This window comes from Caretta caretta, chromosome 9, assembly GCF_965140235.1.
Source record: "Caretta caretta isolate rCarCar2 chromosome 9, rCarCar1.hap1, whole genome shotgun sequence".
NCBI lineage: Eukaryota > Metazoa > Chordata > Testudines > Cheloniidae > Caretta > Caretta caretta.
In genome coordinates this window covers 98,258,402-98,285,441 of record NC_134214.1, presented here as the reverse complement: position 1 = coordinate 98,285,441, position 27,040 = coordinate 98,258,402, and the positions used below count along the sequence as shown (strand labels likewise).

General features: G+C 37.8%; 1 protein-coding gene across 8 annotated transcripts in view; it reads right to left on the bottom strand.

Annotated features, from left to right (window-relative positions):
* MAP7D3 (MAP7 domain containing 3) overlaps positions 1-27,040 on the bottom strand; it is a 163,617-nt gene that overhangs the window by 17,202 nt on the left and 119,375 nt on the right. For 3 of the 8 annotated variants that reach the window (XM_048863928.2, XM_048863931.2, XM_048863929.2), the window contains exons 2-13: positions 26,669-26,770; positions 25,743-25,823; positions 23,496-23,659; positions 19,092-19,206; positions 16,550-16,579; positions 11,081-11,182; positions 6,669-6,767; positions 6,133-6,231; positions 4,877-5,002; positions 2,731-2,876; positions 1,866-1,996; positions 1,424-1,674 (exon numbers count right to left, since the gene is read on the bottom strand). In XM_048863928.2, coding sequence (XP_048719885.2) covers positions 1,424-1,674; positions 1,866-1,996; positions 2,731-2,876; positions 4,877-5,002; positions 6,133-6,231; positions 6,669-6,767; positions 11,081-11,182; positions 16,550-16,579; positions 19,092-19,206; positions 23,496-23,659; positions 25,743-25,823; positions 26,669-26,770 — 1,446 coding nt within the window. The remainder of the gene's footprint in view (positions 1-1,423; positions 1,675-1,865; positions 1,997-2,730; positions 2,877-4,876; positions 5,003-6,132; positions 6,232-6,668; positions 6,768-11,080; positions 11,183-16,549; positions 16,580-19,091; positions 19,207-23,495; positions 23,660-25,742; positions 25,824-26,668; positions 26,771-27,040) is intronic. The other 5 variants (XM_048863932.2, XM_048863930.2, XM_048863934.2 and 2 more) reach the window with 5 other exon arrangements.

Genomic DNA, 27,040 nt, shown 5'->3' with positions numbered 1-27,040 from the left:
CACTTACCCATGGTATTTGAAGGATTTTCACCCTCAGTATCGCCACCAGTTGCCTGTTCAAACTCCTTTTTCTGTTAAGTTTCCCCTATGACCTTCTCCACAGAGAAGGGCATGTGATACCTCATCAGAAGTCTTTCCCAGATTCTTTTCTGGAGATTGTAGAGGGTGTTCTTCCTGGTTGGAAGGGTAGAGGATGTGCTCATGTGGCACAATGAATGGGGTCAGGAGATTTATTTCCAACCTGGGAGAAGCATGTCTCTTTCGTTCTCCTGTGCGTGGCAGTGTTGCGCATTGTCTCCTGATGCTGTGGCGACTGCACATACATTGGGATCAAAATTTCGGCAGGCCTCTAACCATTTGGAAGCTAGGTCTCACGTATGCTACGATGAATGAGCAGTTGATTTTTCCTCCAGGCTAAGGCATATGCATGCAGTTTTTAAAGTGATAGCTGGATCAATTTCATAGGTATCTAGTTTACAGAACAAGGTTTCAAAGGTGTGTGCTTTAATTTGTATGCATTTCCTGCTATTTGAAACCACTTTGCACGTGTGTCTTGGATTTGAGAATCTAATCCAGTATTTCTAATGTACGAAGTGGAATAGGATTTGGTTTAGAAGTTACATTGTAAACAAGACTAAAAGTCAATACCTTTAGCTCTCTAGTCAAACGAACTGACTACTACATATGGTATAACCCAGCAATTTATAAAGCTACTGTATAATTAACAATTTGCAAACATCATCTTGTAACCTGAAGCATCCCCAAATCCCCGACACAATTGTTTTACAAACTACAGTATAAAGGGATTGTTTCACTCATCACTGAAATGCTGTCAATTCTTGGGTAGAATGCACCACCATTCAGTTATATTCAGTGAAACTACAGGAACTGAATATTAATACTTTTCACTTCTATAGTGCCTTCCCTCCAAGAAGTTCTAAATATTTTACAAATATTCATGAATCTCCATTTTACACATGTAAAAGTCAAGGCACAGAGAAGTTCCAGATAGAAAGGCATAAAGCAAGATCACACAAGAATTTGGTGGAAAGATCAGAAATAGAATCAGATATCCTGACTCCAAGGGCTATTATTCAACCATAAAGATATCCCTTCCTCACTTTGAAAAATACTGTATCAAACCAGAGACGCAGGGGAAATTTAGGAAGGAGACAGAACTTGGCTAGGACTTTTTCAGGAATTGTCAAGTCATCTTTCGTGTCTACGAGCAGTCTGGAACATAATTTGTGTCCATTAAGAAAGATTTAAGTTTCTTCTGGATTGCTTTAAAATTTTTTGCATACTTACAAAGCTCTCACTCTCTAACACTATTTATAGGTAATTACCACCATTAAACTTCAAACTGTAGTGGACCACCATAAAGATAAATGGAATAGACAAGTGGATCACTTAAGGCACCCACCTTCTTTGGTCTTTGCAGCAATTGTGACAGTTTCCCTCTCAGAGGTTGGAGAAGTGCCATGCTCTTGTCCTGCTCCTTCTTCACACTTGTCCTTTGGTTTGCACTCCATTTCAGGTTTCTTTTTGGTAATATTCATAACACTTGGTGTGAGAGGCAGGCGTTGAATAGGTGCTGGTTTGGAGACTGTAGTGGGGGATGATGGTCTTTGTTTCAATACACTAGGTGAAGGTGGACGGGCTTTTTGATTTTGTCTGCAGAGAAAGGAACACCTATGAAGGCTTCACTGAAAGCCTGGAGAATGTAACTGATTTTATACACATAGCAATAATATGCACCTTCTACATTCATATTGGACAGTATCAGGACACCAAACCTGTGGCACAGGAAGTAGTGCTCATTTTGTTCTGAACGTGGTTTAGGATGAACACAGGTTTAAACATACCTAGCTGTAGAGGGAGATGAAGGACGTTTTGCCAAATTAGCAGGGGATGGAGATCTTCTACGAGCTGATATAGATGGCGATGGAGGGCGCCTCCCAGCAGGACTTGGGGACTGCTTTTCTGTCTCTGATTTCTGATCAGATACACAAACAGTGGTAATGTACACCTTCCAGAATATGCTGAAGACATCAGAGAAATGCAGAAGTGATGCCATCACAATATTCATTAGTCACATTAAGATACCATTGGATTTTCCTTTATCTTCCTGAACATGGCTCTAGTTATGTTATATTAATGAGGCTTTAGGATTTATAATCAACAGCATCCCCTGAAAATAAAGAAGAGCTCATTCCACAAAATTCATATCCAGATTTCAAACATCCCAAAGTCTCAGGATGTTTGAATCTGGGGATTTGGATAAATAGATTATAAAGATAAATGCACAGTCTAGATCCAGGCTGATTTAGGTTTGGCTTTAAACACCCTGAAATTCTGGTGTGTTTGAAATTTTGGTTTGGAGACACTCTAAAATAAAGCTCTCTTTTTTAAGAAAAGAAGTGACTCTTCAGTATACCTATTTTTCCATTTGGAATTATTTTTACTAACTTGCGTAATTAGTAACCAAAGATTATTAAAACTTTAAAAAGAATCATCAACTTGTTCTTCTCATTACAATAGTATTTTGTGACATTATCCAACAATGCTTATTTACAATGTAAAATAAAGAATTTTCACTAACATTTAATTGTTCTGATGCAATAAAGAGTGCAGCTGACTTGGATTGCAAACAGTTATAACACGCCCCTAACCTGACCCGTCCAAAAAAAGAAAAACCAAGCCTTTCGTAAAAGGAACTTTTCAACAGACCTGTGCAGATTCTGGAGACCTGGTGTCAGACGAAGATACAGTGGTCTTCAATCTGTCAATGCTACGGCTGCGCACAGGCACTTTAGGAGTTTGGATTGGAGAACTGATGGAACTGGCTGAAGCTGAACGAGGACAGAGGTGAGATTCTATAAAGTTAGGAATTTGACAAGACAAAACAGAGAACCAAGTGCACAGCATCAGAACAGGAAAAAAGGACAGAGAGAGAGCGAGAGAAAGAGAAAGAAAGAAAGATTGTGTGTGTTAGAACCCATACAGAGAAAACAACACTGGAAGTGCACATTGCAACAGGTCATGGACGCAAGACACCATCACCTCACGATTAGGAGTATGGAAGCTACAGCACCAAGAATGAAACCATTCCGAAAGCAGCAGTCAAGTGTAGATAAAAAAATAAAGTGCTTTTCCAAACAATGTCTACATTAAACTTTCAATACCTAAATGTAGTTTCCAATTTAGTCAAACTGTATCTTGTCATGATTACTTCTAGACTGACCATCAGAGTTCTGCTAAACCCTTGCATAGGGCAAAGAGGCATATCTCAGAAATGTATCACAATGCGTAGATAATGCCGTGTTAGTTATAAAATGTTTTGTTTCATCCAGCCCACATGGAATGATTTTTCATAAAACGTGTGACAAACTGCAGTTACCATATTAATTATTTTAATCTTGTTTTATGCATTTCCTTATTCTATCTGCTGCCATTTAACAGTACTGCATATTTTTACTTTTCTCCCCAAACCACACACTTTATCCACATTAACAAAACAAGATTTAAGTATGTAAAGAAACTAGAAATGTAAAGGGTTAATAATCAATTGTAATTACTTTACCACCTCCAAAACTGTCAGCCTCTTCACATATATTAAGATGTGATGAGAAAATATGATCACTGTATTGGATCGCACACTAAACACAGTAGTGCATATATAATATACAACTCATCTATGAAGTGTATATAATAATGTAAATTGAGATATTTGCAAACAGATTAAAAACTAGCATATCTAAGATTTTAGAATATCTAGGGATACAAAAATCTAATGACAGATGCCAGCTCCTAATCACTGTACTCTTATGGATAAAACATTTTATTTTAGTATCTACAGCATTCTTGTAGAGAGAACTGCACTGTTATGACCAATAATTTGATTTAGAATAGAGCAAAGAAATTATTACTGAAATTAAGTGTTAACACTATTGAAAGTACCATAAACTTGCTGACAGTTGAAGCAAAAGTCCTGAACCTTTGCTTGAATAACACTGAGTCAGAGCCACATCCTGGCTATCAGTACAAGATAAGATTTCCCTCATACGAAGCGAAGTAAAACATTTTGTGGAAAAATAAAATGCACACAAATAGCTGTGCAAAAACATGAACATAAATTATGGATCAGCAAAGGCAAGGACTGATTACAGACAGGTCAGCAGTGTAGAAGTTTCATCACTGTTAGTGAGGACTGTTAATTGGCTTAAATTATACTAAAAAAATAAAGATGGAGGAATGCATTTGAAAGGGAAAAAAAGACAAAAAAATGTTGATTGCACATTGAAAGATTAAAAAAAACAGGGGGAATGAACTCCAACTTGGTGTGCATTACATTGACTTTACATTGAACATAGTACTTTCACTGGAACTTTCTTAGATTCAATAAAAGTCAAAGGTAACCTAGTCGTCTTGTTCCAGCAACTTTTGAGCTGAAAAATTTGCTCTCCCTCAGATAAGTCAATTTGTGCCCCATGGTTATTAGTCTCTTAGGCCTCCTTTGAAATGTTATTAGGGTTTCCAGTTCATCCTCCTAAGCCGTCACTTAAATTCAAATGCAGATCTCAGACAGCTCAGTGCAAAAATAAATACCAGTATACAATTCTCTGCAGAATGAACCAACTGGTATTGTAGCTTAAAAGCCAATACTATTCTATGAAACTGCAAAATAAACATGCAACATAAAATATGGATTGCATTTATTTTACCAAAGTAAACGTTAGTGAAGTATTTTATATAGTGATGCGTTAACTAAATGTTTGAATTGTGCTGAAAGGTAACATAGTTAGCAACTGTCATATCAACGCTTGCTTTGAAAGCAACTGCTATCACTTTCAGGCTTTTACTGCACTCCTGTTACCTGAAGGATCTTGTCCATCAGCCGATAATGTAGCAGCACTTTTACTCCTAGCTAAGGAGGCCTGTGTGGGGGCGAGGAGGCGACTGATTACATTACTCTCCAGAGGACTGATCTGGGAGCGACGAGCTGAATGATGGGAACAAATCAAAAAGGATTCAACATGAAGTAATATAATGAAGAAAGTAAGCATCAAAGAGAAAAGGAGCTTTGGGAGTACTGTTGCAAATCATAACATTTTCAGAAGAAACTATTAAAGTAATGAAGAGGGAAATACATAATAATAGTATAGCAGGATTAAACATTGCAATCAAATAGGATTGCATTTGTTGTCCTTGACTTACTACTAATTGTTATGTGCAGAGAATGATATGTAAACAAACATAAAACACAGATGGAGTGCTGAAATTAAGTCAAAACATGGACAGCTCTTGATTCAGCTTTGCAGAGGTTATCTTCATTGGAAGTTAGGATGCAACAGAGGATATTACAACAGACTGGTGGCACAAACCAGAGAAAAACCTTGCAAATTATTGCCAACAGTTGTTAGCTATTGTTAAGTCTTATTTGCACACACAAGCTCACATATATAGTAATCATTGTCAACTCAATATGAAAAGGGGTTCCAAGCATTCTACCGTAGTTTTTTACCAGGGAAAGAGCTGCTAAAAAGGAAAATTTCAAATGTGCTAATTGAAAGGGAGATGTTTGTTAAAGAAGCTTGCATCCATTAGTTATCAGAAAGAACTTCTTAATAAGGAGGTGTCTTGTACTTTAAGGATGGATGTAAAGAAAAGCAGAGACACAAATGAGAACAGATTTCCCCCTTAACTTGTGGGCACATAGTCCAGCCGCAGGAACAAAGAAGTTGCTTGTAAACTGAAAAACTAACAGAGCTTTTAAAGCCAAACAGAATAAGATACAGGAAAAAATATTAACGTTTAAAGTGAAATTATTTCTTTATCTTAAATTTATAAAGATTATCTTTCCAAGTCTTAGCTCTTTGACTTGTATATATTGTCGTTTTGCTCACCTACTTCTAGCATGATTAAGTATAATTCACAAAAACCCTGACAGGATTTTTTGTCAGAGACAAAAAAAGAGTTTAATCTTTACTACTAAATAATTAGAATTCTCACTAAGTTTCCAGATATAGAGTAACCAGAAGAAACTACTCAAGTCACATAATCCTATCCAATTTTACTGTGCATTGCTTTAAATAGCAAGATTAGGATTTAGTTTTATAAATAGTTAACCACCTGGTCTTTCTTCCTTTTTCACTTTCTCTAGTTCAGGAGAAGAATGAGGTTTACTACTTATTCTATTCAAAGACGTGCTCCTCTTCTTTTCTGTTCCTCCTAGAGAACAAGCGCAAAGGAATATTATTTTTAACAAGAGATTTGCATAATTGATTTTCTGAATTGCCCACTCCCTTTCTTTAAAAAAAATATTTTGCCAAGAATACCTATAAACCAGAATTGTTAATCATTATGCAATACTTTGGTCACACAAGTTGTACGTATTGGTTTACTTCTCACCCACCCCAAGTACAGCTTCAGAGAAAACCCACTTGCATATAGAAACAGCAGAATTCTGGATACAACGTTTGATATTGCTAGAATGTGCGTAACGATACCAAAGTCCAAATGGTCATATTATATGCACAATAGTCTACACCGTTCAGAGTGGAAGTATTTCTAAACAAAGTTTGGACATTTCAGTTTAAACACAATTTAAATTTAAGAAATATTCAATTTGTTATCTCCTATTTAAAAAAAAAAAATGTTTCCTGCACCTTTCTGTTCCACCTGTGAACCTTTTGGTGGTGGCTGCTCAGACTGCAGAGAAACTTTGTTACTCAGCCTGTTTAATGAAGCACTTCTCTTTGTGGTACCTGTAAATGAAAGTGCAAATTACATGATTACATTTTATATAGAATCCTAAAGCGTCCCTTTAACCATCTACCTCTCTTTTCTATATACAGCATAAGCCATAGCAGTGTAATCAAATCTGATTGATTTATGAACCCTACAGAGCCACCTTGTGGCAAGAAATAAAAAGTGCATCCTCAAATAATTTGAGAGCACAAATCATTCTGAATTCTTAAATTTCTAATCTATACACCAAATTTCTGTTAACAAGAGAGAAAGAGGGAAAAAAAGAGAGACACGAATCAATCAAGATTAAATAAAGAAGTGTATGATAAGGCTCTAGATGAACTGAAGAAAAATGTTTGATTAACTTGTTTTTAAATCAGTTCAGTTTAAGAGTATAAAAATATCTATCTGGCCAGTATTATCAGGAATATAAAGAGTGCTTAAAACAGAAGTTCTACATAAAGATATATAGGTCTTAAAGGCATAAAACAAGATTAATCTGAATTATACTATTACATAGAACAAAACTGCTTTGAAGCACATCCCAGTGTGCAAAATGGTTGTTATATTTTGACAGCTGGGTTCTAGTGGTGGGAGGAACTTGAAATTTCATATTCTCCCTACATAAGTACAGTTCATGTGGCTAATAAAGAAAAAAATGTTTGATCAGATTAAACTTTTTAAAAAAACAAAACAAAACAGCATCTCAGATGACAATGTGTCAGGCTAGACCCAGCACACAAATTACAACCATACCAGCTGGGCACCTCTATGAAGCTGTAATGGGACACAGAAGAGCTGCTGCAGAACCTGAAGAGTTGTGCACATTCCATGCATCATTCACCTAAAGACTAGCTGCTCTCTGGAAGCCAGATCAAGAGTGTATAATTGCTCTGACCTGTTGGGCTGGTATGAGCAAAATCTTGGAGTCTTGATCTAAATCTTTGTTGTTAGAGAAAATAAAGGTGAGCACTGGACATTTTCCCCAAAGAGTCTGAATATTCACATTGTTTCATGGCAATTGAACCTCTATTCCTACTCTGTGCTCCACCAAGGACACTCACTTAGGATTTCCAGTTCTCAGCCTTCATCTCTTTTCGGCAGAGACCCGCTACACAGTTCCTTGCCTTACACTGTGACATCCCCAGCTTGCCAGACTCCCTAAAAGGCCAGCATCTGTGCTTTCCTTTTCTCTCAGATGGCTATTATCTTATAATTGCCTGCAATACATTGGTAACACACAGCTCCTTCTAGGAAAGCACATTTATTCTTAAGGTAAAAGCATTACAGAGAAAACAATAAAAAACCTTCATGCATGTAAAAAAACTTTAACAGAGGTCACCCCCAACTACAACCTAGGGCTTTGGTAGGTTTTAGTCCTTCAAAACCCACAACTGGGTTTTCCCTGTGGTTACAAGTTTATCCATCTTAGATCCAGAACCAAAAAGAAGGCCCCGAATCAGTTCAAGCACCGGCTATTTATCTAAAAGTCCTATCTTTGTCTGGTGACATTGGGAGAATCCTGTCTGAACCAGACTATGCAAGCCTCCATAGGACATGATACCTCTCTGGAAGTGTTATAACCTGAGTGATTTGCCATAATTATCCCGTACTGTTTTCACTTTCCGGAACAGCTGTGGTACTTCATTTGGGAAGGAAAAAATCAAATGCACAACTACAAAATAGGGAATAACTGTCTAGATGATAGTACTGCTGCAAAGTATCTGGGGGTTATAGTGGACTACAAACTGAATAGGAGTCATTAATGTGATGCAGCTGCAGAAAAAGGCAAATATGGTTCTGGGGTGTATTAACAGGAGTGTTGTCAGACAGACAGAGGAGGTAATCATCCCACTCTACTCAGCACTCTACCCCAGCTGGAGTACTGTGTCCAATTCTGAGCACCAGAGTTTAGGAAAGATGTGTACAAATTGGAAAGAGTTCAGAGAACAGCAACAAAAATAATGAAAGGTTTAGAAAACCTGATCTATAAGGAAAGATTGAAAAAAACTGGGCATGTTTAGTCTTGAGAAAAGAAGACCAAGGGACGACCTTATAAAAGTCTTCCCGTATGTTAAGGATGGTTATAAAGAGGATGGTGATCAATTGTTCTCCATGTGCACTGTAGGTAGGACAAGAAGTAATGGGCTTCGTCTGCAGCAAAGGAGATTTAGGTTAGATACTAGGAAGAACTTTCCAACTCTCAGGGTAGTTAAGCTCTGGAATAGGCCTCCAAAGGAGGTTGTGGAGTCCCCATCACTGGAGGTTTTTAAGAACAGGTTAGACAAACACCTGTCAGAGATGGCCTAGGCTTACTTGGTCCTGCCACACGGCTGGAATTGAGGACTTCCAGCCCATTTCTAGGATTGTATGATTTCTTGCATTTCTCTTAAGCCACCTAATATAATAGGGTTTCCCAAAAATACTGGAGAAAGTTGCTCTGTCACAGTTTCTGTTATAGAACAGCAATAGGTTTAGTAGCAATCCCTTTTGGCTGATAATTTATTAAATATTTTTTCCTGTGCGCGCTAGTGTGCATATAAACCATAATTTTATATACCTTTTTGTTTCTGGTTTGTAGCTAGAGCCTAATCCTGCAAACACAGATATATATAAATAATTCTAATTACGAGTAGACCCAGACTTCAACAGGGATAATCACACATGTAAAGTTACCCACATGTATACCTGTTTGCAGGATTGGACCCTTAATCTGTCTCCATGTTAGGCTTCAGAAAAAAAAAGTTATCCTTTCTCCTCAATTTATGCATGATTTTTGTAACAATAAGGGATAGTAATTTCTGGAAGGAGGGAAGCAGTCCACCACGACTGCCCTCTAAACGAGTTAGCATAGCATTCCAGAGGGTTCAGAGAGATCTCTCTTAGCCTTGAGATCATCAAAGAAAAAGGAAGTTATTTGTGGTGGTGGAATTCATTTTTAAGTTTCTCCTCTAAAAGCAGATTAGCCACCTTCCTAGTCTTACTATCAACTTTTCGGTCTGGAAAAGGCATTAGGACATGTACTTCATAAGAGGAACTGCAGTGAGACATAGAACTATAGCATTACTGGTAATGTTTACTGGGGCTTGTTCAGTTTTTTGTTTTTTTAAATAAATCACTTCTGTCTGAAAACATACTTAATGCTACATGTAACACTTATGTTCCCTGTAATGAAAAAAGGAGAAAAATAATTCAGTTTCCCCAACTTGTTCACTTTATGCATTTGATAGTATTTCCCCTATTAGTATGATGTTACACAACAGGAGAAAACTTCTAAAAATATAAAATACAACTCGCAAAACCACAAAAATTGACAGGGAGACACTGGAGTAAGTGTTATATCAGCAACTCATTTTTAAAAACTGACTGGATTTCAGGTTGATTACGTCCTTCAGCAGTAGTAGACTCAGCAGTGTTTACCCCAGTGTTTTGGAGAGAACAGAGATAACCAAGAAAACAAACAATGCTCCATTCTGGGAAAAAAAACAACTTATGTACATCATTATAGAGTTTGTAAGGTGCAACAGTTTAATACAGTGGTTTTCAACCTGTGGTCTGCAGATCCCTGGCGGACCGCGGACTATGTCTAAGATTTCCAAAGGGGTCCACACCTTCATTCAAAAATTTTTAGGGGTCTCCAAATGAAAAAAAGATTGAAAACCACTGGTTTAATACATTGGAACTAATGGTATAGGCATTCTGCATGGCTAATATGAAGATACATCCCATGAAACCACAATGCCCAAAGTCAATGTGAAAAAAGGAACAGCAGAATTTTCACATTTTTTTTGCCCATGTTATGGTACAATTCTTCATCTTATAAGGAATCAGGGCGCTTCAATATGTAGAGCATAAATTCAGGGCCATGCTACAGATTTTTAATGCCAAGATGAACATTTATTTCTGTTGTGAATATGCAACCGAAGATCTGAATCTATTTCATTCAGGAAAATAATTGTCATCTGTGCAATTTACCAAAAAAAAAAAATCCCCAAAAACCCAATTACTATGTTTAGTATTATCTAAAATTAAGTCTGTGATTTAAACCCTTAGAGTTGGTGTGAAATGGTTAATTCATAAATTGTTCACCAAGATTTGGCTTTAATAAAACTATCCTAGAAATATGAAAAGTGATCTTTACCATTACTCTTCTGCTCTAACACAGAGATCACAACCAAGGATTGGGTCAAAGACCTGCAGTCTGCTGGATTAAGAAATGGGGTAAAATGCATTTGAGATCACATGAGACACGAATTAACAAGTAGGTTGGAGGAACAGTAAACTCATCTACTTGCCAAGAAACTCCCTCCAAAAGACCCAAAACACTTACTCCGATCAGGAGAGTTTAGAAGCGCTGCAGAAGACGACAAACGTTTGTTGATGACAGCTTCTGTTTGTTTGAGGTTTGCTGTGGATGTGGAACGTTTGTTGGCTGCAGAAAGAAATGTTTATTTTAGCATTTATCAGTCAGAAAGTGTCCTTTAACATATTTCTCTGGGGATAAATTTGGAAGTGTAAGTATTACTTCCCAAAAGCCATTTCCAGTTCTGCTCTGATTCTTTTACACAGTACTTCCCACTCAAGGATCTCAAAGCACTTTACAAACAATTCATAAATCACAAATCCCTTTGAGATAGGTAAGTATTTCCTGGTAGTGCATGCTAAAAGTAGCACAAACCAGCATGGTAAAACCATAAAATTCTGCACATTATGTTGCATGCATATCAAATGTTAATGGCAAAGCTGGTTAACTTATTAGCAAATAAATCCATACTAAAGGGAAAATAGGGTTACTGTGGAAGAAGCTTCTTTTCCCTTTTCAAAAGGCTCCCCAACATGCTATGGCAGTTTCCTCTAGAAGCAGCCAATATGAGAATTTGACTGGATTGGCCTGCATGTATGTATGTGAATGAGCGTACAAACCCCGGAATTGCTACCCTCCCTGATACCACAAGAAACTGTTTTAAGGAGGCGTGAAAGGACAGCAAAGTAAGAGCAGACTGAGAAAGAAGAGAAGCTTCCTTTTTTAGGGCATTCCACTCCCACAGCATGATTTGAAAGATCTATTGTACAGCACCTGAATAGTAAATGCCAGAAAAGAAGATTTAAGTTTGGGACACTTTTTCTAAGGCAAACACAAAGGTTATTTTATAAGGGAAGATGCAAGAGAACTGAGATAGCTGCGACAGATTTTGGAGTTTTTAGATGAACTTCAGGAATTTTCTAAGGGAAACTACATCCACTAATAGTTATTTTCCATCACTTCCTTGCTATTTCCCTTTCCTTGTTTATTTATTTATTTATTTTACTATAGGATATGCACTAGGGGTGGGATTTTCAAAAACATGTAGCAATAGCCTGACTATTCACATGAACTTCAGCGATCAAAAAGTCAACTGACTCCAAGTATGAGTGGTATATAACATTGTAAAACTAAACCTTATTAGAAACAAGAGATATGTACGTGGTACTTGCATTTCCATTTGCAAGAAAGCTTTGGAATCCTAAACGGTGGATGTAACTTAATGAACTCTAATTAACCTGTCTGGCCAACACAATTTTAATAACTTGATAAGATGGCTTCAATTATTCCTTTAGTCTGGCCATTAGCAGGAAGAATGGTTTCTGAAGTCCTAGGGAATTATCTGACAAAAATTTTCATTGCATCAAATCAATGGTTTCTTAATTATTGGTGACTTCGTTCTGTGTTTGTAGGATTTTTTTTGGAAAAAGAAAGTTATAAATCATTTATGTATAAAAAATTGCAAGAATTGGAGCAAGCATGCAACATAATGCTAGGGTAATTTTTCAATGTGCATACACTGTCTACATGGGTACTGGAGTGTGGTGTTAAACTTCGTGTCTGATGACCATCATATTCTCTAATGGCATGCACCTTTGTCTCTCAGGCACTTCATCATCTGGTTTTGTGATAGGGAACTTTCCGCAATTGCTGGGATTTTGCTGTCAAGGACTATGTATTTTTATTATGCAATGTTGCCATTTCTCCCAGGCTTCTTAACAGAATCTAACTGCATTTGTTAGCATGAACCACTTCTCTCTTAATACCATGGTACAGTAAAAGCTGTTTTATCCGGCACTTCACCAAGTGGAAAAGCTCTATAAACCGGCATTTCTGATCTTCATTGTAATTCCTGTTTATAGTCCGGTTGGCACAAGGCCGGTGGGGGGTTGGGGTGCAGGAGGGGGTTTGGGAAGGGGTATGGGGTGCCGGATCTGGGGGCCACTCACCTCAGGCGGCTCCCCGCAAGCAGCAACCTGTCCTAGCTGGTCCTAGATAGAGGCACTGCAGGCAGCTCTGTGTGCCGCCTCTGCCTACAGGCTCCACCCCCGCAGCTCCCATTGGCTGTGGTTCCTGGTCAATGGGAGCTATGGAGCCAGCATCCAGGGCAGGGTGCGGGTACCTTGCAGAGCTGCCTGCCGCACCTGTGCCTGGGAGCACCCAGGACAGGTTGCTTCTTGTGAGAAGCTGCCCGAGGTGATTGGGCCCCTGGATCCGGCACCACGAGTCCCCACCCGCACCCAAACTCCCTCCCTCTTAGTAAACCACCATTTTTCACTTACCGGCACCCTGCATTCCCTGAACATGCCGGATAAAACAACTTTAACTGTAAAATGCTCGACTGTGGGTTTTTATTTTTTATTAATTCCTAACCATCAATGGGGAGTAATCCTGAATCATGCGCATTATATCGATGTACAATATTTTCCCCGTATATAGGGTTTGATCTTCCGGATGTTCTTGAAATGTCCAATTATGTATGGTTTACTTTTCAGTACATTTTTGAATCTACTGCTATCTCAGCCAGATATTTACCTTGCTTGGTCAAGAGTTCTAAATATTTATATTCACATGAAACTGGTTCTGATCATGACAGAATGTGCCTGGAAAGGAAGATTGTTGGGGCTACATTTTCTTGGATCATGAATTACTAAACATGGAAGACTTTTCTGCAGTATCTGGAATAGCTTTGGTCTCCCAGCATATTTAAAAGCTGACCAACCTATCTCTGAATATGCCACAAGAACAGACAGTCAGAAGACAATATTGCAAATATTCTGTAACTCTCTTCTAATGATGATGTTAGAGAAACTGAAACATTATTAATCAATAATGTGATAATGCTATAGCAACCACAACGTTAGGCATTTTTCAGACACCGGAAAAGGGATGGTCCCCATCCCCATGTATTCTAAGGGCTGAAGGTACACAGATGTTAGAGAAAGGGGAACAAAAAGATTTTTATACAAATCAATTTTGTGTATAGTGTAGGTAGCAGAGTAAAGGGGGGGCATTGTTTATACTAGCTAGCTATATTACAGCCTGAAGTTAGAGGCTATTGGCAACCTTTGAGATAGGGGAAAAAAGGAGGAAATTGATTCCAGGGTTGATTTTATACACTATTGCTTGGGTGAGGTGGCTGTACATCTGAAAACAATCTAAAGATTAGTTTATGGATACAAAAACGTGTGATTGCACACCATTCTGGATAAGCATTCATTATCTATTTCTCTCTACATCTAAATGTTGAGTTCTGATGTGAAGGTTACTATTAACCGATTTCAGCATAGTAGAAGCAGGGAAAACCTACACTTTTCTCGCTCACTAGGCACAGGAAGACCCACAAAATATTGAACATGACAAGGGTGCAGTAATTTGTTTCAATTTCTCAAGAGATCTTAAAAATTAATCCAACACAGAATTTTAACTTCACAGAGTTAAAACTAGATAGAATCATAGAATATCAGGGTTGGAAGGGACCTCAGGAGGTCATCTAGTCCAATCCTCTGCTCAAAGCAGGACCAACACCAACTAAATCATCCCAGCCAGGGCTTTGATAGCAGATATGTGACTGCTCGACTCTGTGTCTCAGTGTAAACTGAATGTTCCAGTGCCAGGGCCTGTAATGTCTGCTTTACCTTTACCTCTTGCTGTTTCTTGGACAAGACTAGATATTTTAATCAAAACAAAAGCAACCAACCAAAAAAATCCCAAAAAATGAGATGAGAGATTTCAGATTAAGATTGTTTAGACTGATGAACAGACAAAACAGACCTTATGCAAAACCCATAAGGGTGAACTGCAAAACAAAGAAGGGGCATGTGCCCCTTATTGCTAATTGATAATGTATATACATATCAAGTCTTGTTGTTTTACATCAGAAATAGGAGGCCTGACATTTTTGTTGGAAGACTCTGGTAATTTTTGATGGACCTGGATATTGACATCAAGAACGAGAGGAGAAATACATTCAAGACTTATGTCCTTCAGGAACAAGATGGAAGTAAAGGCTTATTATTAGTGGCTGTCTTTAACGATGAGCAATAAAGAGCACATTTTGTTTTTGCTGTCATTTAGAAATGGGGAAAACAAAAAAGAGCAGAGACAAATATGACTTTCAGAAATAGGATAAAACTTGATACTCTAATTTGGCTTTCAAGAGAAATTAGACTGGATAGTGGAAAACAACTGGAATTAATACATGTATCTCAGGATCACATGTTTAATAGAGGCGAACTGATCCAGTCAAACTGGTTAATTTTTGGAGAAAAATGCCAGTCCATGCTGAGGGGAGCAGAAGAAAAGGGGAAAATGTGCTATGGCTGCCAGAATAAGATCGGGCAGTTACATCATGCTCAGTTACACTTTTACTGAGTTTTCAAGCCTCATATTGTCAGTATTATGAGACAACTGGACTAGATTAGTGCAGCTACAAGCATGCACAGATTTTTTCAGTGCTCATAGACTTAGCTGGGTCTCACATGAGGGGGCTGTCATTTTAGCCCTCAGTTACAAAAATTAAATGTCCTTGATTACGCATAGGCCAGATCTACATCACAAGCCTTTGCCAGCGTAGCTATGTCACTCAGGGGCGTGAAGATGCATAATCCCTGACGGATGTGGCTGTGCCGGCAAGAGTGTCTAGTGTAGATGCAGTTCTACCAGGCAATTATTTTGCTGGAATAAATTTTTCCAGCAAAAAAGTTTGGCTGGTATAAATGGTGTCCACACTGAAAGTGCTTTTGCCAGTATAATATACCACCAAAGCCCTTCAAGTGTAGACTTGGCCTTAGAAACCATTTGAATTGTTTATAAATTAATTAGTCTATGAGTGTGTCTCAACCTCTTCCATGGAAGGTGCTAGAAAGTCAATGGAAAATGAATTTTAAAAGTTTGGAATCACAGTCACTCATTGGAATAACTGTCACTCATTGTTTTTGCAATCTCCTTCCACAGAAATTAAACATAGTTAAAGGAAAAGGCTCCCCTACATATCTGTTTGTACTAGATCATGAAAATGTACCATTTGTAAAATGTACCAAATTTGTGCACAGGGGAGTTTCTCCAGCTATTGTTTAAACTGTTTGCAAAGTACCAAATCATTGTTTACAAAATTCTGGTTTACAGAGTACCATATTAATATACATTCAGCATATACCCAGAACCAGAAAGATCTCCCATTTTTCCCCAGGCTTTATATCCTCATCCTTGAGGCACTAAACTGCAGATAATACCCTGTCTCAGACTCCCTTATGATCTCACCAATGGAAAGGCCCACCTAAATTGGCTGGGAGGGATTGTTAAAGATACAGGGCATGCTCTACACAGAGGACCAAGTGTGCTGCTTCTGTAGTGCTCTGAGCCCTGCTGGCCCAGCTCCAGCTATGCAAAAGTAACTCCCCTTAACTCCAATCAGTGAAAGTGAGAATTCCAGTTCAAAAGGTTAGCGGTTAGTATAAAGTAATAGCAGAAGGCCATTTTAGAAATTAATACTACCAGCTCCACCTTCATCTGCAGTCTGTGGCTCTGTAGAAGAACAAGATTTGTAAGATAAATCACAAGGCTGGATAGCACTTAATAGAACAACAGAGAAATGGGGAAAGTGGAAATAATACTTATAATTGCTGTAATTATTATTTCAACACACACTTTTTAGGCCTTAAGCTCGAGACACAGCCTGACAGTCAACACCACAATTAATTCCACCTTGAGTATTTTTGAAACAATTCCAACACTAGAGCAGAAAACAAAAGTGAGCTCAGGTATGTTTTTTTATTTCTGCAGTTACTTTTAAAATTCCCATGGACTTGCATGTATCACTGTCCTTACAACCTCCCTCTCTTCAACTGGAAATTGAGAAGTTATTATTAATAGTTCACTATACCAAGTTTGATTTTCCCTTAAAATATTTTTATTGCTCAGGAAAGTGAGTGCCTGATCATGTTTAGTGCCATGCATTGTGAAGCCCTCCTTTCAGTTCCCATTATTTTCATTTCATTTCAGTCATAGATTCCAAGGCCAGAAGGGACCACTGTGATCATTTAGTCTGACATCCTCCGTAACACTCACCATAGACTGCCCCAAAAGAATTCCTAGAGCAGCTCTTTCAGACAAACATGCAATCCTGAGTGTTTTTAATTCAGTGATGGAGAACTGACCACAACCTTTCGTAAATTATTTCCGTGGTTAACCATCCTCACTGTAAAATGTATGCCTTATTTTCAGTCTGAATTCGTCTCGTTTTAACTTCCAGCCATTGAATCGTGTTACACCTTGCTCAGTCAGATTGACGAGCCCATTATTAAATATTTGATTCCCACGTGGAACTTAGACCAATCAAGTCAACCTTTAGCCTCTCTTTATTAATCAAAACAGACCAAGCTTCTTGAGCCTGTCGCTATAAAGCTTGTTTTCTAGTCCTTGAATCATTCTCGTGCATCCTCTCTGAACCCTCTTCAATTTATCAATATCCTTCTTGAATTGTGGGCACCAGAATTGGACACAGTATTCCAGCAACAGTCGTCAAATACAGAGGTTCAATAACCTCTCTACACCTACTTGAGGTTCCTGTTTACGCATCCCAGGATCGCATTAGCTCTTTAGCACACATCATACTAGGAGCTCTTGTTCAGCTGATTATCCACCATGACCCCCAAATCTTTTTCAGAGTCATTGTTTGCTAGCTTCCCTATCCCACAGGAATTGCCTATATTCTTTGTTTCTAAATGTATACATTTAGCCATATTAAAACATGTATTGTTTGCTTACATCTAACTTACCAAGCAATTCAGATTCCTCTGAATCAGTGACCTGTCCTCTTCATTATTTATCACTCCCCCAAGTATAGAACAGAAATATTTATTGAACACTTCTGCCTTTTCTGCAATATTATTGATAAGTTTACCAGTTCCTTTGTCAGGATTCTTTTTGTTCCTAATATACTTAAACAACTCCTTATTATCCTTAACTCTGCTGGACATAGATTTCTCTGTGTCCCTCTGCTCCCCTTATCAATTTTCTACAATTCCTAGCTTCTGATTTATATGCACTACTATCAATCTCACCTTTCTTCCATTTGTTAAATATTATTATTTTAATTTTTTTTAATAGCTGTCTTCATTTCCCTTCTAAAGCGGATTGGTTAACCAGCACAGCCATCTTCCTCAATTATGGGATTGTGAGGTTTTGTGTTCTTAAATGATTCCCCGTTATCATTCACAGTTTCTAGATCAAAGTCTTCCTCCCAGCTGATCTGGCTCATAATTATTTTCAAGCTTTGTGAAACTTGCCCTAATAAGGGACCAAGTATACATAGTACTGGTCTGGACTTAATTTTGCTTGTACATTATAAATGTGATCTAATCATGAACACTTGTACCTAAACTGCCATTAATATTTAGTTCTATGATCAGTTCATCTCTATCTGCTAGGACAAGGTCTAAAAGAATTCCCAATGTGTTGGCCACAACACTTTTTGAGTTAGGAAATCTTCATCTATAATGTTTAGAAATTCCAAGGATGTTTTAGTACTGCCAGCATGAGACCTTCAGCATATGTCATTCAGACTCAAGTCCCCCATGATCATGCAGTTTTTTCCTATAAATTATAGATAAGTGATTAAGGAGGCAGGTCATCCTGTTCTACTATTCTAATTTTGGGCTTCTGATAAGCAAAAATTGCTTATTACATCAAAATACATGATGGTTTAATAAGAACCTGTTTGAGACCAAGTATATTTAAAATGTGTAACCTCAGATGGGATTCAACACGGACTCCAGAGCTGAAAAGCTTGAGCATTAACCCCTGTACCATCTTACCCATTTAACCTCTATTTAAAACACAGAGCATCATCAATTAGTATTCAAAGCAAGTCTATTAAAGGATGCATATTCATTATATTAAACAATAACAGTATTAAACAGAAATCTTTAAAACAGCATTATAAATACTACTTTTGAATTAGTCTTCAAGGTATCTGAATTATAAATGCAACAACACTATAAATCAACATAATGCACTCAATTTCAGCAACCCTTACCAGTCTTGCTGTCTGAATTTGAAGTTACAGACCCTCCCCATGACCACCTCTTCTGTCGTGTTTCCAGACGTTGGCTCCGCTCCAAGGTACGATGCACAACTGCTTCATATCGCTCCTATTACCAAATAATATCTCTATATAAGGCTATGTAAACCATTATTAAGCACAACTATGCTCAACACAAAATAATCTTTCTTCTCTGAAGAGCGTGAAATCAAAAACATCTGTTTTACCTTCACCATGTGACCATAACTAATTCTAAAACAAATGTGACGTGCTAAAAGACTGAAGACACCAATCATTTTAATATAATGCACAAATATTCCTCTAATATTTCACAAAGAGATGTACTACATTGAAGTGAAATTAGACTTTTAGGGTTAACGCATTCAAAGTGCATTTGATCAAGAATCTGCTGTAGCGACTATGTATCAGTTCAGATATATTATACAGAACAACTCTTATCTACAGATGTCTTGATTATCAGAGACTTATAAATAAATATAAAGTGGGAGGAAGGATTATAAAATCTCAAGTGTTTAAACTGTCAATTCTAGTTTTCTAACCAAGCAGCCATTAGGATATGAAACTCCAGAATTCTCCTGAAATAGATTATACATTTTTTCAAGTGTTCCTATATTAAACAATCTTAAAACTATTTGAAGGAAACGAGCAGAGATCTTTCTCTGTGAAAGAAGACCTTTAATTAACATCCCACTGGGCTTTAAAAAAAAACTTAGAATGTTGGCTAGAAGATTTTTTTTTTTTTAAAAAGAAAAATAATTCTCTTGTAAGAAGAGAACTCATGAACTCCAAAGCACAGCTGTTGACAGAAAATACTGTTGCTTAATGAAATACCTAAATAAAGTACATTCTTTAAAAAAAACTGTTTAATATTAACAAATATTAAGGACACTATCTTTCCAAAGTACTATACAAACATCAGCTCATCTCTCTAAACATGAAGGAATTTTGACATCAACTTCAATGGAAGCAGGATGGGACCCAAAAGAAGGTAAAACTTAAAAGGAAATTTTATGACAAGCTGAAAGTCTGTTTTTACTTGTAAACTCTGGACTTCAGCAATAATTGCTGACACGACTAACATCTGGAACAGCACTGGAGTACAGCTCTCCCCCCATCTCAGGTGTTCATATCAATTGCTGGAGAAGGAAAACAAACCCCAGAACACTGAACTCTAGTCTTATCATATAAAAAGGGTTACACAGTTCACTTTTTAACAGACCTTCTCTTCACCATCCTCAAGGTTTAAAAGCATATGGCACTGCCTGGCTATGCAGATAAACAACAGGGTCATATCCTGGAATAGCAATGATTGAGAACTCCTTAGTCAGTATTTATCACCAACACGCTACAAGATACCAAGGGACCAGTTATCCAAACAATTTTCTCTCCTGGGGACAGAAGGCTTCTATTCTCCCTTAACATGAATTTCATAACAACACAGACTAAAAAGTCTTTGCATCACTTTGGGGTTTCTTCAGTGACAAAAAACTTGGAAGGAAAGGCTAAAAATCCCCCAAGCTCTGAAGAAACAGGAGGTATTGTTTGCCATGCAAAGCTTCCCAGAAAAATATTCTTTGGACAGCAGTTTATCTACCTCTAAAGAAAGACAAGACACCAACTCCAATCTGGTTTATTTTACTGACTTTAGGTACAGTCTTGGACTCTTATCCTGTAAGCACATCCATGTGGACAGAACTCTAAGGTATTAATGACCAAAGTATCTAGACAAGGATCTATAGAACACACTGCTACTGGGATTCTTTTAATTATTTTTATTGCAGCAGAATTTAAAAGTTCCAATCAGGGCCCTACTGCACCAACATAATGACAATATCTCAAAAAGATTACAATCTAAGTATTGTTGCACACACGACCTATATATTTTGCATAGCTAGTAACAATGCACTTGAGTCTTAATTATTGTCATTAAACAAAACAATGTTTTTTAATCTTAGTAATGAGGCTTTCATGATTAGTCTCAGGCAGGTGGCAACTAATTCTTCTACCTGTTTTCACTATGGTGATTGCTTTTTTAAGTTACCTTTGGGAGGTGACTAACCAGAAATGATTTGACTGAAACATGAAACAAAGAATGAAAAAATATGGTTTGCTATGTCCTTTACCATCCATTGTGCTTTGTAAATCTTGGCGTGAAGGAAGACATCTTAAATGATTTTTGTCAAACGATCTGGAAAAAGGGGTAAACCGTGAGGTGGCAAAATTTGTGGATGATCTAAAACTACTCAAGATAGTTAAGTGCCAGGCAGACCGCAAAGAGCTACAAAAGGGTCTCTCAAAACAGGGTGACTGGGCAACAAAATGGCAGATGAAATTTAGTGTTGATAAATGCTAAGGAATGCACACCGGAAAACATAATCCCACCGACACATATAAAATGATGGGATCTAAATTAGCTGTTATCACTCACGAAAAAGATCGCTGAGTCATTGCGGATAGTTCTCTGAAAACATCCATTCAATGTGCAGCGGCAGCCAAAAAAGAGAACAGAATGTTGGGAATCATTAAAAAAGGGATAGCTAATAAGACAGAAAATATCATATTGCCTCTATATAAATCCATGGTACGCCCACATCTTGAATACTGCCTGCAGATGTGATCGCCCCATCTCAAAAAAGATATATTGGAATTGGAAAAGGTTCAGAAAAGGGCAACAAAAATTATTACGGGTCTGGAACGGCTGCCATGTGAGGCGAGATTAATAAAAATGGGTCTTTTCAGATTGGAAAAGACACGACTAAGGGGGGATATGATAGAGGTCTATAAAATCATGACTGGTGTGGAGAAAGTAAATAAGGAAGTGTTATTTACTCCTCATAACACAAAAACTAGGGGTCACCAAATGAAATTAATAGGCAGCAGATTTCAAAACAAACAAAAGGAAGTATTTCTTCACACAATGCACAGTCAACCTGTGCAACTCCTTGTCAGATGATGTTGTGAAGACCAAGACTATAACAGAGTTCAAAAAAGAACTAGATAAGTTCATGGAGGATATTAGCCAGGATGGACAGGGATGGTGTCCCTAGCCTTTGTTTGCCAGAACCTGGGAATGGGCGACAGGGGATGGATTACTTGATGATTACCTGTTCTGTTCATTCCATTCCCTCTGGGGCACCTGGCATTGGCCACTGTCGGAAGACAGGATACTGGGCTAGATGGACCTTTGGTCTGACCCAGTATGGCTGTTCTTATAGGTAAATATCGAACAGTTTATTTTAAAGTAAAGTATTTTCTGGTCATATTTCTCATTATCCAGCACCTGCCTTCACTTCCTGGTTGAACACAGTTTGTATGGGTTAGACTCTCATTAGGCAAAACTAGAAGATACTCTTTGAGGTGCTAGGTTCTGTGTGTGTAGATGTCTGCGTCTGATCCTCTTCTAAGGAGAGAATCTGGTAAAGCTCAGCTTAATATCAGTCAGCGACTGATTTGTCAGGGATTGTTTCCCTGATAATCAAATAAATGGTTTCAATTGGTTTTAATGGTTTCTCTGGAGAAAATCTGAAGCTAAAAACAGTCCTTTTGTGTTCCAAGAGATGTAGTTCCATTAGACTGCAATTCCATCCTGAATCATCAACAGAACAGGACAAACATTTTTGCTTGTTTTTCATCAACGTAAATTATTTCTTTAGCTGCTAAATTGAAACACCTGGGACTTAATTATCTCAAACAACATGAGCATAACAGCATTCTAGTGAAAGAGTTGCACACAAAACATGCACAAGAGGAACATCGGGCAACTGAAAATGGCACAAAATGTAAGCGCAACCAGTGTAGGATGATGCGTCTAAGAGTGCAAAATGCCCATATTAGGGCAAAGGGAGGACAAAGTGACAGTCATAAAAGGATGGCCAAAACAGAGTTCAAAGTAGCAAAGTATAACTAGATAAGGCAGAAAGAGTAGTCTGTGATCAGCAGCATAAAAGGCACCATGAGTAGTAACATAGGAGAACTGAGGCAGTGGGAGCCAGCCAGAACCCAGTGGAATACATATCAAGTTAGGAAACCATATTAGTTTACTAGAAACACAGCAAAACTTGTCTACAAAATGAAAGTTAAAATGTCAGGGATATTTTCACACTCTATGTTAAAAATTATTAAGACCAAATTAAGATAACTAGCTAATGTTCCCTTTGGTACAGGGAGAGCTAGAACTGACTGGAATTAACTGAGAGTCTAAATAATGGACCACCATTGCAAAAAGTAACACGTGTGCTTTGAATACTAGAGTACGAATTGCAACTACTTTTAAAAGAACTGATCAATGTACTTATACTATCCTTAACTAATCTATTTCATAATAAGGATATAATTTAGACATTTTTCACAATGTTACGTAATAGCCATGAACAGTACCTTTTCCGCCTCTATTTTTTGTTTTCTTTTTTCTTCTACTGCAGCTCTTCTTTGTTCTTCTTTCTGTTTCTGTTCTTTCAATTTTCTCTGCTTTTCTTCCATCTGTTTTTCATACTGGAGTTTTGCTTTTTTTTCCTTTTCAAATATCTGTGTTTCTTTGGCAGCTATACATGTTAAAAAAATTTAAATAAGTAAACTTAAATCAAACTTTAAAAAGTACTCACAAACACTACAATTGACAAAGGTGAAAAGCTTACTAGTCCACCTCTACAACATAACACTCTAGCCGATCTAATTTTGATGTATAGTTAATCTTACATCTTAATCAAATAATGTTACATGTGACCTAACCTTCTATTCCATTTTGTTCCCAGCTTTGGGAACAGACTGGAACTTTTTCTGAAGTTTTACACTTTATGATCTGTATGTAAGTTCACAGAGAACATGCCTTATGCTATGTATGCATCTGCGGTGCTGTCATAATGAAATTCAGTGTTGATAAATGCAAAGTAATGCACATCGGAAAACATAATCCCACCGACACACATAAAATGATGGGGTCTAAATTAGCTGTTACCACTCAAGAAAAAGATCACTGAGTCATTGTGAATAGTTCTCTGAAAACATCCACTCAATGTGCAGCGGCAGTCAAAAAAGCGAACAGAATGTTGGGACTCATTAAGAAAGGGATAGATAATAGGACAGAAAATATTATATTGCCTCTATATAAATCCATGGTATGCCCACATCTTGAGTACTGCGTGTAGATGTGGTCGCCCCATCTCAAAAAAAAAAAAAAATATTGGAATGGGAAAAGGTTCAGAAAAGGGCAACAAAAATTACTACGGGTATGGAACAGCTTCCGTCTGAGTAGAGATTAATAACATTGAGACTTTTCAGATTGGAAAAGGCACGACTAAGGGGGGATATTATAGAGGTCTATAAAATCATGACTGGTGTGGAGAAAGTAAATAAGGAAGTGTTATTTACTCTCTCAAAACACAAGAACTAGGGGTCACCAGATAAAATTAATAGGCAGCAGGTTTAAAACAAACAAAAGAAAGTATTTCTTCAAACAACGCACAGTCAACCTGTGGATCTCTGCCAGAGGACATTATGAAGGCCAAGACTATAAACAGGGTTTATAAAAGAACTAGATAAATTCATGGAGAATAGGTTCATCAATAGCTATTAGCCAGGATGGGCAGGGATGGTGTCCCTAGCCTCTGTTTGCCAGAAGCTGGGAATGAGCAACAGGGAATGGATCACCTGTTCTGTTCATTCCCTCTGGGGCACCTGGCATTATTCACTATTGGAATACAGGATACTGGGCTAGATGGACCTTTGGTCTGACCCAGTATGGCTGTTCTTAGTATTAAAGCCTCACTAGGAAGCTGGACATCAGAGAGGAAAACTTAACATGGACTTCTGTGTCACATTTAACACCCATTTATATGCAATAAAAAAAACCCCCTGAATCACTGAATGAGAAAACATGGAAGTTAACACATCAGAGCTCAGACTACAAGTACTTTCTCAAAAGTTCAGAATCTTCCACAACGTACTTCTGGAAATTACTGAACAGTTTAAGGGCAAGCCCACAAATAATAAAATAAATGAACCTGAAATTGAACACAATGGCAGAGAAGCCTGAGGCCAGCAGGAAGATGTTAACTAAATGGGTAAGTCACTGTACTAGTACGCAGACCGTCTCTGAGCTTTACCACACATGTAGATGCATGGCCCACATTTATACAATTTTTCCTGGATGAGATCATGGATTCATATCTAAAATGAAGTACAATATAAATTTATTTGATAAGGACTCAATCCAGGAGTCTTTTATTCTTTCTAGAATCTTAAAAAAGAGATAATGTTGAAGGCAATCAAGCAGTTCAGATGGCTAAACATTTTTGGATTATTAATAATATTGTCTGAATGGTATTCTATACACAATATAAACACAGAAATCTGTCAAGGGTCTTTTGTCTATCCGGATACTTTTCTCAAAATTTCACACTTACCAATACTGCAGCATTGCTGGACTGGATGCTTCCAAAGATTGGCCACTAACATTTTACCACTATGTAATCTACCCCACAAAAGCTGGAAGTGGAAGTTTAAGAAGAGTGCCAGGTTCACAAACCCAAGAAGACTTTGGGAAAGAAATAATTTGTGGCATCGTATGTAACTTATACCACAAGCATTAATACATATTATTTTAAATATGGTTAAACGTGAATATACCATTTTGCTTTTCCCGCTCTTCTCTTCGCTCCCGGGCTAGTCTTTGTCTTTCTTCTGTTCTCAGAGTGGAGCCATCTATCACTGTCAAAAAAAAGGAATGGTCATTGTCAGTCATTTAGAACACAGATTTAAAAAGAAACAAGCTGTTTTAAATATAGACTATTGAAATGATTATTGAACCCATTCTGAGAAAGGCACCTATTCACCATGGTATCATGTACTTCACACAGGTTAGAAGAGTACTAGCAAGCTTGTCCTCCAGTACAGGAAGAATGTACTCTGGAACTCTTCCTCCCCCCCCAATAACCAATCCAACAATCTTAAGAGGACCAGCAAATACCAGACATAAGATTAAATGGCTCAAGCCATAAAATTAATAGAAAGCCTAAACAAAGGAGGTGGGCCCTGCATTATGCTCTAACCACAGCCCATATTTCTGGCAGGTGTAAATTCCAGAGGTGAGAGGCTGTGACCAAGAATGACATGTCTCTAGCTCCCACAAAGATTACCACAGATACAATTAGCTGAAGTGCTACAGTTATAAAAACACATGTTGTGAAGAGCCAAAGGGAGAACGGTATTACAGTTAAGTGGAGCCCAGACCACCTGGGTCTTTATAGACAGTACCAAAACCCTTAATTGCACCTGGAAGTGAATTGGCAACAAGAGCAGGGTATAGAGCAGACAAATTCATTTGTCTTCACTGTTCTGCCCTATTCAGGGTGGGCAAGCTGCACTAACTGAATCCTGGGAAGAGCAAGAGTGGAAGCCTGAGTGATGTCCTAAAGTTATGAGGCCAGCTACCCAACTCTGAGTTCTCTAAAAGGAGAAAGCAAAGGCACTTCAGAACAGTTCTATCCAACCCTGTCAACTCCCACTGGCAAATCAGCGGAACTTTCAAGATCAATAATAGTCAGAGATTACACCTGGTTTTGTGGCTGTCTTTATGTTTATTGCAGTTTGGACTGGAACAGGGCTAATACCACTTTGGTTTCTTCGTTCTTCTGCTATTGCTTGGGCTGCAGCAACTGTAAAAAACAGTTTAAAGAGACAATTACTACCAATAAGATTGTCATCAACAGGGCTCATTTATTTATTTTATTCCTGAAATGTCTGGTCAGGTTTCCCTTCTCATCATTTTGCATGGATTTCCTGTTAACTATGGTGCCATCTTACACTTAAACTAGTCACCCTCCTCTTCCCGCTAGAATGAAGCAACTGTGAATGGGAAAGTAAATACAAGGGGAGAAATATTCAAGGTTAAGAACAAAACAACCTATCCCCATATCTCTGCACAC